Source organism: Myotis nattereri (genome assembly GCF_964212035.1).
Source record: "Myotis nattereri genome assembly, chromosome: 14".
Classification (NCBI taxonomy): Eukaryota; Metazoa; Chordata; class Mammalia; order Chiroptera; family Vespertilionidae; genus Myotis; species Myotis nattereri.
Genome location: NC_138089.1, coordinates 53033753 through 53044705, shown reverse-complemented (window position 1 = coordinate 53044705; position 10953 = coordinate 53033753). Strand labels below are relative to the sequence as shown.

Genomic DNA, 10953 nt, shown 5'->3' with positions numbered 1-10953 from the left:
TACCCTTAACACGATGCCATCCTGGCTCACAACCATATAACACGTCCGCTGCCAGGCACAATAAGACAGCATGTTCAACCCAGTTCAAAGACAGGATTTATCCCAAGACTAAAAAAGAACCAATATCACAAACATAACCCAAATATACAAACAAAATAAAACAACCACCCAATTCAGCCTACTGTTCTTCGGGTTGGTCATCAGGGCATATGTACTAAGTGATGTCATTTTCCTAAATCAACCAAGTAGAATTCTAAAATATATCATGTATTCTGGCTTTGGTCCAAATCTAGAGGTTTCTTCCAGTGTCTGCCATGCTTTGGCACCATAAACATCTAAGAGTATTATTATCTTGCTTCAAGAGGGGAAAATACAACATTATCCTTTCCCAGCATCATTCTCCATTTGTGTGCTCCAATTTCCCCCTTTGTCCATTCATTACCTGTCTCAAATCAGATAATGAATCTGAATCCCTAGATTCAGCCATACTGCCCACCATAGACAGACAGCAAGATGACTTGCCATAACTTTCTCTTTCATTCATTCCCAGGAAGGAGGAGGAGGAGGAGGAAGAGGAAAGCAAAGGATGAGCGACCTATACCAACAGGCAGATGGGCAGCCTTTAGTCAGTTCTGGCTCATTAGATGAAGTTGCTGTTCAGCACTTGCTGCTTTAGAACAAAGCACAAATTCCAAGAATTCAAAATAGTTTCCTGAGCAACACTGCCTCTTGTCTCCATGGTCTTGGCCTAAGTGATTCCCAAAAATTAAACTAATTGGCCCCTGCATTTCAGCCAGGTGAATTGACTATCTTTAGCTGGTCATATGTGCTACTGGAATTCCTGACTCCTACTACTGAAAAGGAGGCCATCATAAATAATATCATCAGTTTAAAAAAACAATTGACTTTTAAGGGCAATCAAATCCAAATCTCCTCTGATCCAGTTGGGAGCAAGTACAGAGACTTCAGGTACCCCTGTGGGAAGACTGTGAATGCATGTTGCACTCTTTCCCTAAGAAAACAAACTGTGCCTGGCTTCTCTCCAGTATTCATATAGGAGAGCAAGCATTAGCTAATTTCAGCTTGTTGGACTTCCCAAACAGTTTTCACTGTATCTGGTTTGGTGAAAAGCCATGATAGCCAATATTTAGTTTCTGGGAGCCGCCTGTTTTACCCATAGATCAAAGACAACAATTAAAAGAGTAAAGCAATTATCATTCCTGCTTCTTCTGCTTACTTTCTTAAAGCTAAAATTCCTTAGTGCCTTTTTATGAGGCAGTGCTGTTTAATGTTCTGTTTAAAGTGTATATGATGAGGGGAAAATATAGTATATGCTTGCCAAGCATGCTCAGTAGCAGTGTGTCCAATAAGTGGACAAGCACATTTGATCTCCCCTGAGGTAGGGTTTCTTCCCAAGCACACTGGACTGGAGAGTGCCAAGAATTGCAAAGGGTCTGAGATTTTACCCCACTTGCAAGCTAACAAATTAACCTGCTACAGTTTCATGGTGGAAGATACAAGACTCTTGGATCAAGGGACCTTATTATTCATGGAGCAGGAAGCATAAGCTACATGTTTGCATAATTCCCTTTGCACCAGATGGAGGCTGATCCCAAGGTGGGAAAGCCCCAAGGTGGGAAAGGCATTAGTATGTCAAAGAACAGAAAGGTTACAAGTGTATCTGGAGCCTGGTCAACAGGGGGAGAATTAGAGTGAAGAGACTAGCAGGGTGAGCAGGACCCATATTTGCAGGCTTGTGGATCGTGGTTAAGTTCTGAATTATATTCTTGAAGATAGGGAGTTGTGCAACTCTTTGAAGTAGGAAATGCCATAATGTGATTTATCCCTGAAGGAGACCATACTGGCTGCAATGTGGAGAAAAGATAGAAGGTCAAGAGTGAAAAGTTTAGTTTAAATGAGAGATGAAGACAGTTTGATTGGAAGATAACAGGAAGATGGAAAGACATAGGTGGATTCAAGACAATATGGAGCTTGAACAAAATGTCTGGTATGGATTGGTGGGGGAAAAGCTCCATGTTGGAGATAAAGGACAAATTGAAGATAATGTCTAGATTCTCAGCTTGAAGGAAAACCAAATATACAAGAGTAGGTAGATAGGAAATGAGGTTTGGGCAACCAGAGGGGCATCGTAAGAGCTCTTTATGAACAAGAATGACTTGAAGTGCACATAAATGTTGGAGGGTTACTATTTGGCCTAACTAAAGGCATGGGACTAGATGACACAGTGAATGAGCATAGAGAAAATATGAGACCAATACTACAGCTGTGAGCAAAGATCTAGCTATAATAGTGAGCATCGTGGTGTTTATCATAAGAGAATAGTAGCCCAAAATCCATTAATAGGAGACTGATTAAATAAAACCGTACCATCAATTGAAAGTGTGTTCTATCAAGTATTTGCTTACATGGTAAGAGGTTCATGGTTTTAAGAGAAAAGAGTTATATAGTGTTAGCCCACTTTTATTCAAAAAATAAAATATATGTACATAAAAATAAGAGTAAAAGAAACATACACAAAAATATTAATGGTGGTTATGAGTGGCTAGATAATAAAATATTTTGTCTCCATTTTCTAAATCTTCTTCAATGAACATGTATCATTTGGATAATAGAACAACTATAAGAAAATAATCTGATTCCTTATAGCTCATCTTTGGGACTAAATCCTGCTTCTAGAAATTCATGTGTTGGCATTAAACCAACCTCAGTGGATCAGGACAGTCAAATCTACCTTATTTCTGTAGCCAGCCGTTCTGAACCTTGGCTGCACATTAGAATTAGCTGGCAGAAGATGATCTGACTTTGGGTGGTGGGCACACAGTGCAATATACAGATCTTGTATCACAAAAATGTGCACTTGAAACCTATCTGATCCTATTAACGAATATCACTCCAATACATTTAATTTGGAAAAAAAAATCAGCTGGGGAATTTACATTTCTATGCCAGGGCCCTACCCCAAGAGATTCTGACTTAGACAGTCTGGAAAGTGGCCCAGGCACAACTATTTTGGGGCCTCAGGTGACTGATGGCCAGATAGGGCTGGGAACCCCTGGTAAGCTCTGGTTTGTTCTCCAATGCACAGGCTGTAAATATTTAGAGAGGAGAATAGGGTAGAAAGGAAGCTAAAGAAGGAAGAATTGTGTGAGAAAGGAGACTTGAGAATAAAGGAAGAAAGAGAAATTAATCAGGGCGAAAAATGCAAAGAGGAAATGGTTGAGAACTCCTCCCACCTCAAAATAGCTTTTATTTCACACCAGGCACTAGTTAGCTGCAAAAACTCTGATCCCGGCACAGAAGCTGATAATCAGAGGCTGTTCTGGAGTTGCCGGAGCAGGTGCTTCCTCTCGAAGAGGGAGGGCCAGAACTGTAAATCTCATTTTGGAAGTTTCACGGCCTGGGGATATTATTCTGGGTCACTGCCACACTCTCTGCCATCTGGACTGCATCTTGGCTCCCGTTTCTGGGGCAGCCCTCCATCCCTCTTGCAGCCCACGGTGTGCATTCCCACACAGTGTGTGAATGGAGGGGGAGAGCCTTTGGCAAGGCAGCCCTGGGGTGTCCTTCCCTCCAAAGATTCACCAAGTGATCCTTGCCCTGCTGGCTTCCTCTTTAATTGGCCCACGCTGTGGGGGGCAATTGAGATTAAATTGCCACTTGCTGGGTGGCTGTGCAACACTAGGCATTCGTGGCCCTATTAGGAGCATTTGTTGTATCGTAGGATTGAATGAAGCAACTGCTGTGGCTTGTGGGGTGTTCCTTGAAGCCATATCAAAGCAGGCTCTTAATTTTGCAAAACTGCCTCCAAAGTCAAAACAGCTCTGTACTGAAGTCATTCTAGACAAAGGGGTGTAGCAGCAGAAACCAGAAGAATGCAGGGAAAAGCGGGGCTTGTGAATCAAGAAAATGGGTTATTGTGCAATTGCTAGCTTGCTTTGACTAGCCAGCAAGGGACAGGGAAAGAGCCCCTCGGCTCCCAGAGGCTCCACATTTCTCTAACAAGGCTGGGCAGCCTATGGGGCCACTGGCATCCCAAGAGAGTGTAGAAGTTCAGTGTTTTGGATGGGAAGGCCCAGAGCTGGGCACTGCTAACTATGACCTTGGGCAAGTTGCTGAACTTCCTGTGGTCTCAGGTCATAAGCGCTGCAAGAGTGTGACAGGAAAACACAGAAAATTAAAGGTGTGTTTACATCTTCTCCTGGGAGTATTCTCAAAGGTGAACTTCCAGAGCCCTGTTCAGCTCATTTAGATTGAGCCAATGCAAGTGCCAATCCCTTGGCAACCCCAGAGTCTGACCACTTCCTGTCATCTGCAGTCACACCCGGGCTTTCTATGGGGTCTCTGGCCCCATCTCCTACTGCCTTTCTCCACTTTGTCCCCCATACACACACTTGCACCAGGGCCTTTGCACTTTCTTCCTTAAATGAGACCTACATTGGAGAATAAACTAAATTCATAGAAAGAAGAGCATTTCCATTTAATAAGGATCTCTTTAGCCCCTATTGCAAATGAATTACAAACGTGCATACAATAATCTCCCCTTACTCACTTTTTCATTTTCCATGGTTTCAATTACCCTCAGTCAACCATGGTCCAAAAATATAAAGTGCAAAGCTCCAGAAATAAACAATTCATAGGTTTTAAATTGCATACCATTTTAAGTAATGTGATGAAATCTCATACCATCCCACCCTCCATGTGAATCAGTCATTTGTCCAGTGTGTCCAAGCTGCAGACACTCCCCTTCCCTTAGTCACTTAATAGCCACCACAATTATCAGATTGACTACCACAGTATTGCAATATTTGTGTTCAATTCTTATTTTACTTAATAATGTCCCCAAAGCCATTCACACAACTTTTATTAAGTATCTATCCCAGGGGAGGGCAAACTTTTTGACTCGAGGGCCACAATGGGTTCTTAAACTGGACCGGAGGGCCAGAACAAAAGCATGGATGGAGTGTTTGTGTGAACTAATATAAATTCAAAGTAAACATCATTACATAAAAGGGTACGGTCTTTTTTTTTTTTTTTTTTTTAGTTTTATTCATTTCAAACGGGCCGGATCCAGCCCGCGGGCTGTAGTTTGCCCACAGCTGATCTATCCTATATATTAAAGAGCTAATATGCTAATTAGATTGGACAGCAAAACGACCTTCCAGAATGACCAGTGGGCAGGGGCCAGGACCGCGAGGCAGCCAGGGTTGCAAGGGCCTACTCTTGCAGGAATTTCGTGCATTGGGCCTCTAGTCTATATATAAAAGCCTAAACAACCATTTGACCATTTGACTGTTCGACCGGTAGCTATGACATACACTGACCACCAGGGGGCAGATGTTCAACACACAGGCATGGAAACATGGAACAGACTGATGAATCAAAGAGGGGAGAGGAAAGGGGAGAGGGTGGGAAGAGATTAACCAAAGGTCTTATATGCATACTAGAGGCCTGGCCTGTGGGGATCAGGCCAAAACCAGCAGTCCGACATCCCCCAAAGGGTCCTGGATTGCAAGAGGGCACAGGCCAAGGGATCCCACTGTTGCACGAATCCATGCACCAGGCCTCTAGTATTGTTATAATTGTTCTATTTTATTGTTATTGTTATTAATCTCTTACTGTGCCAAATTTATAATTTAAACATTATGATAGATATGTATATATAGGGAAAAAACATAGTATATATAGGGTTTCATACTATCCTTAGTTTCAGGCATCCACTGGAGGTCTTGGAACATATCCCCATGGATAAGGGAAGACTACCGTATATCAAGACAAACTAAGAAGGGAAATTGCAGCTTGGGATTATTAGTTATAAGCCAATTCTAAATTAAGAGTCTGTCGACCATACAGAAGACTTTGCTTACTCAGTCCTTGGATTCTGGGTGAAATAAATTGACCAGGCCAATTACTTAGCAAGGCCCTTCCTAACTTTTAATAAGTAGACATGGCTTTTTAACTTTCTTCTGGTGCATCCAGTTCAGCCCACGGTGCTGAGCAATCATTAAATGGATTAGAAGAGCAGCCACAACCATTAGTCTGTGAGAGAAGTGAGGTAACCACACAGGAAACCAGAGCAGGAGCCACATACACAGGCCTAGCAGGTGATGAGGAACAGTGAAATGGGCAGGTACAGACAATAGCAAGCAGGACCCACCTGAAGGGGGCAGCTGCTGCTCAGCCCTGGCCAAGTTTATTCCATGGGAATGAGAGTCTGGTGCTCCCTCTCAATCTCTCTCCCTCTTCCTCTCTCGCTCCTTTTCCCTCTCAATCTCTCCTTTCCTCTCCCTCTCACTCCCTCTCACTCTCTCCCCCTCTCTCCCCCTTTCTTTCTCTCTCTCTCTCTCTCTCTCTCTCTCTCTCTCTCTCTCTCTCTCTCTCTCTCGGCTTCAAGCCAAAGCCCCACAGGCTGGGCAGCACAGGGACTTGCATTGGGTGATTTAAGGTAAAGACTAATTTTTAAGAGCAGCAAATCTTTGCAAGTCAGTTCTCTTTTCTCCCACACATTTTTTACACAGAAGGGGGAACATTTGCTGTTTTTTATTGCCTAGAGATTTCGCATCTGCCCCCTTATCATTTGGGAATTGAGTATTATGGCACTTGCTGATCTTCCAAGTAGCCGTTAATCACTTAGCTCCACACTGAGGCCAATAACAAGCCAGAAGTGGTTATAACCGGAGCACTGAAGGGTTAAACCAATACTTCTTCATCTCCCAATGTGCCTGATATTTGTTCTCCATGGTTTACGAAGCCAATAGGTGCAAACTGGAGACCCTAGAACCCAGAAGAGAAGCTGGAGAAGGGGGACTGGAATGCACCCCTCTCTGCAGAGATTTTCGGTACCTGTTTTTACCCATAGGCACCCTTCTGTCTGGGAGACATCCCCCAGGAGGGTGCTCCCGGAACAGCACCAGTGACTTCCCTGAAGCATAGATTGTAGGTAGCTCCACCACTGCTCACTATTACACTAGAAGAGTTTATGATCTTGAACAGATTCACTTTGGATCCTGAGACATAAAGGATTCCTCTAAATTCGCACAGGGCTTTCTCTCAAGAAGGTGCCTTGACATCACCTTCACTCAATAAGCCTTCATTTTAACCTTGAGATAAGGCATCCATTCAACAGAGGACTGGGTTTGATTTTAAACTCTCTTGTCTGGAAGCTGGAAAGCAGACAAGTACTGAATGTGAGCTTGTGGTATCTGGGGAAGGGCAACTGAATGAGCGGCCTCTGTCAAGTGTTAAGAAAAGGTCAAAATGAATGGCCAGTGTCCTTTATCCTGGGTGTATGGATGGGCTGAGCTGGGCTGATGGCCATAGCAGAGTCTCTGTGCTGCCTTCAGTCTCTCTTTGCATCCATTGACGTTAGGGGCTACATGTCAGCAGTCATGAGGCAACAGACAGTCCATTTCCTTCAGTTCCCTGGTGTGGCCTCTGCTGTCAACAGAGGCCATGGTTTGTTTTCTACCTGTAGGAAGAGGAGGAGGTCTGGGCAGATAAGGGAGGAGTGCAGAGAAAGAGACCAGGGCAGGGACTGGGGTCATGGAGACAGCTCTGCCCCTGCTCCTTGGAAGGATCTGAGCACCTGTGGGGAGGGGTGTAAGGGCCAATGTGAGTAGTTCATGAGAAGCTGGATGGCACCCAGGACACAGGCAGAGCTGCTCAGGGCCGAGGACAGAGTGGGACACAGCTGTTGGAGAAGGTCATTCTCAGCAGAGCTGAACACGGTTCTAGTCCCTCAAGGAAAGGGAATTCCTGAAACCATTTGCATCCCTAACTCCATCTGTTCCCTTGGAATCCAATCTGTGGTTGAACACATCGGCTTTGTCAGAACCTGCTCCACTCAGAATTAGAATCATTGCAAAAAAATCTGAGAAACTTTCATTTCTGTCCTGGGCTTGAAGACAAGTAGAAAGGTTTCATGTCACCAGAGCGAGTGTAGGGTTGTGAGGCAGCAGACAGTCCATTTCCTTCAGTTCCCTGGTGTGACGTCTGCAAACTGGTTCTTTAACATTACCTCGTCCACTTCAGAGAGCGGAGGTGGCTCGGTCAGATAGCTGTCAGCAGAGGCCAAGGCCATCTTATTACTCTCAGTAGGAACATGTCAGGGGATGTGTCCAAAGGGGTCTCCCTGGTCAGACACATGCCTGGAAAGATGTTTTGGGGAGCCTCCTGTATATATTCCTTCCAAGGCCTCCTGACACTTAAAGATGCTTTTTTTTGACAGGCAGTGGTTTCTAAATGTATTCTAAAGACAAAGTTACAAGAGTCCCAATGTACAGAATGGGTGAAAGTGAACTTTTGATTAAATGAGGGAACATGCATCTGGAGACTCACCAAACCTACCTGGATACCTAAATGGTATCTTTGAATATTGCCAAATGGGTCCCCTTCACTTTGCTGCCTATTCTGTTTTGGTAGAATGATAGCTAATTACAGGGGCTCTATAGCTCTGCTAGGGTCCCCCTAAGCACCACAGGAGTTGCCAGCATGGAACTCCACTCTAATTAATGATGGTGGCGTGGTTGTGGTTTAAGTGACTGCACCATTCAGGGTCTGGAGAAGTGGTTGTGCACAATGGCACTTGTGTGTCTTTCAGAGGACCAGTTCTATAACATTATTTTGGGCATTTTTCCTGGCTGTGCAGCCTCCAAATCTGTCTTTTTCATATTTCCTTGCAAATTACTTTCTTTTCTGCTTAAGTTATCCAGAGTCAAACAAAATCCTGGCTTCAAGAGCCTCCAAAAGATAGACAAAAGAAGAAAAGTTACTTCCCACAAAAAAGACTCAAATGGCTCCCCAAACAGAATTACGCATCTATTTAATGTACCCTTTCCCCTTGTTTGGTCCCCTACAGTTCCAGCAGCTAACGGTACACATTTGGTATGTTGCTCCTTCAGTTTAAGCCATGACAACTGTCTCAAGGATAGGCACCTGCCTGGAGGAGGTGCTCTGGCATAAACAGAAGAACCATGGTCTGAAGGGGCTGGCTGAGAAGTCAAGGGTCTTAAAATCAGGTTAATCCCTTGGGTGTGTATTAAGGAAAAAGAGCATGGGGTGGGCAGGGGGAGGGCAATGATCAGACTAAAGGAACCAATGTGCTGCCCAGGAATGGCAGAAGTGACTGATCAGAATGAGGACAGAATTTTTTATGGCAGGGTATTGATGGTTTTGGATTAAATACATTCTTTTTTTTTTTTTATATATATATAAACAGTTTATTTACTCTAAACAGCAACACAGACAAAACGCCATATAAACACAAAGGAAGTGATGCGAAAACAAGAGGCTGGCTGACTTTGGATCTGAGGCTCATAGCAACACAACCCAGGTTCTGCGGAGAGAAGGACAGAGGCGCGAGGGAAGGGGACAGGCCGATTTCCTTTCCATACAGCCAGCTGGAGGGTAGTGTAGCTCTGACAGGGGAAGCATGCCTGCACCCGCGAGCAAAGGGAACTAGCTCCTCAGGGACTCATAGAAGTATAAAAGTTTATCATTTTACAGCAGTTGAAATACTGACATCAATATTAAAATAAAAGCAAGTTTTACATAACAATCAAAATACAAAAGACTGAAGGAAGAGACCCTGTATGAAAAACTGGGCAATTCAGCAAGTGGAGAACTGTGTACCAGTGGCGGAAATGGAAAATGGCGCCCGCCCACCTCCCCTAGGTGACTAGTTATTGTATAGAGCAACGCTAGATCTGCAAATGTTGTAAACAAGTTCTTGCCAAACCAATCCCTTCCTTTTGATGTTGCCGCAGGTCGCTGCTTATGAGGGTGCAAACTTCTTGGCTTGTGCTCGAACCCTTTTCTCATATTCCACTCTGTTTTGGCAGTAAATTGTGTAGGCCTCTGCTTGAGCTGGATCTTGAATATTTGGTTCATTTAGAAGTTCCTGTATTCCTAATAAGATCTGCTTAATTGTGATGGCTGGCCTCCAGTCCTTGTCTTCCTCGAGGATGGACAAGCACACAGTGCCCGAAGGGTACACGTTCGGGTGAAATAATGGTGGTTCAAATTTGCATTTCGGGGGTGAGGATGGATAGTCATCTTTGAAGAGCATGCGTAGCTTAAACAAGCCTCCTTCCCAAGGGGTCCCTTTTTTCCCTGGAATGGCACACTCCCAGTTCATGAGGTTCATCGTGCCGTCGGGGTTTTTTGTGGGGACAGCTACAAAACCAAATGGGTGGTCTTTTCTCCAAGCTTTCCTCTCCTGGGCGAGTCTGCTGAGGGCGATCCCCGACATATTCAAAGTCCTAGGGCGGCCGCGGCCCGGCGAGCGAGGCGGACGAAGCGGCGGCGACGGAGGCGGCTCGGCACTTCCTTTGTCTCGGGACTTCCGGATTAAATACATTCTAATTTCTAAAGTAAATGTTGAAACATTTCCTTCCCATGCCTGTTTCACAACCCCCTAATACCCATCCCTAGGCAAAACCAGTTATCCAGACAGCCATTTTTTGCATATACAATATAATTATTTTTAAAAATCTCTGAGTGCCAAGATAAGGTATTTGGTCTACATTTAGTATGCAATAGGAAACTACTGAAGTATTTTCTTCTTGAGGTGTAATTTATATATAATAAAATGCATGCTGTAGATTCTTACAAGACCTACATAGTAAAAGCAGTATTTTAAGAGGATTTGGCTATCCCAAGGGTTCAAAATTTCACTAGGTGGGCTTAACCGCATATTTGAGATGACAGAGAAAAAAGATGACCTGTGATTAAGCATCAAAAGGTCTAACATAGGTATATCTGGAGAGAAAGAGGAAAGACAGGATGTAAAATATATGAAGATATAATGGTCCCAATTTCCAAATTTGGTGAGAAATGTCAATTTAGATATTGAAGAAGCTTAGTGAGTCCTAAGCAGGATAAATACAAACAAACCACACCTAGGCACATCATAGTCAACTGCTGAAAACCAAAGAG

General features: G+C 44.0%; 1 protein-coding gene across 1 annotated transcript; it reads right to left on the bottom strand.

Moving 5' to 3' along the window:
• Nucleotides 1-9229: 9229 nt before the first annotated feature.
• LOC308529963 (SUMO-conjugating enzyme UBC9) lies at nucleotides 9230-10338 on the bottom strand. The gene has a single exon (XM_081106369.1). It carries the CDS (start codon nucleotides 10265-10267, stop codon nucleotides 9791-9793), a length of 477 nt encoding a protein of 158 aa, XP_080962495.1. The 5' UTR covers nucleotides 10268-10338; the 3' UTR covers nucleotides 9230-9790.
• Nucleotides 10339-10953: the final 615 nt, after the last annotated feature.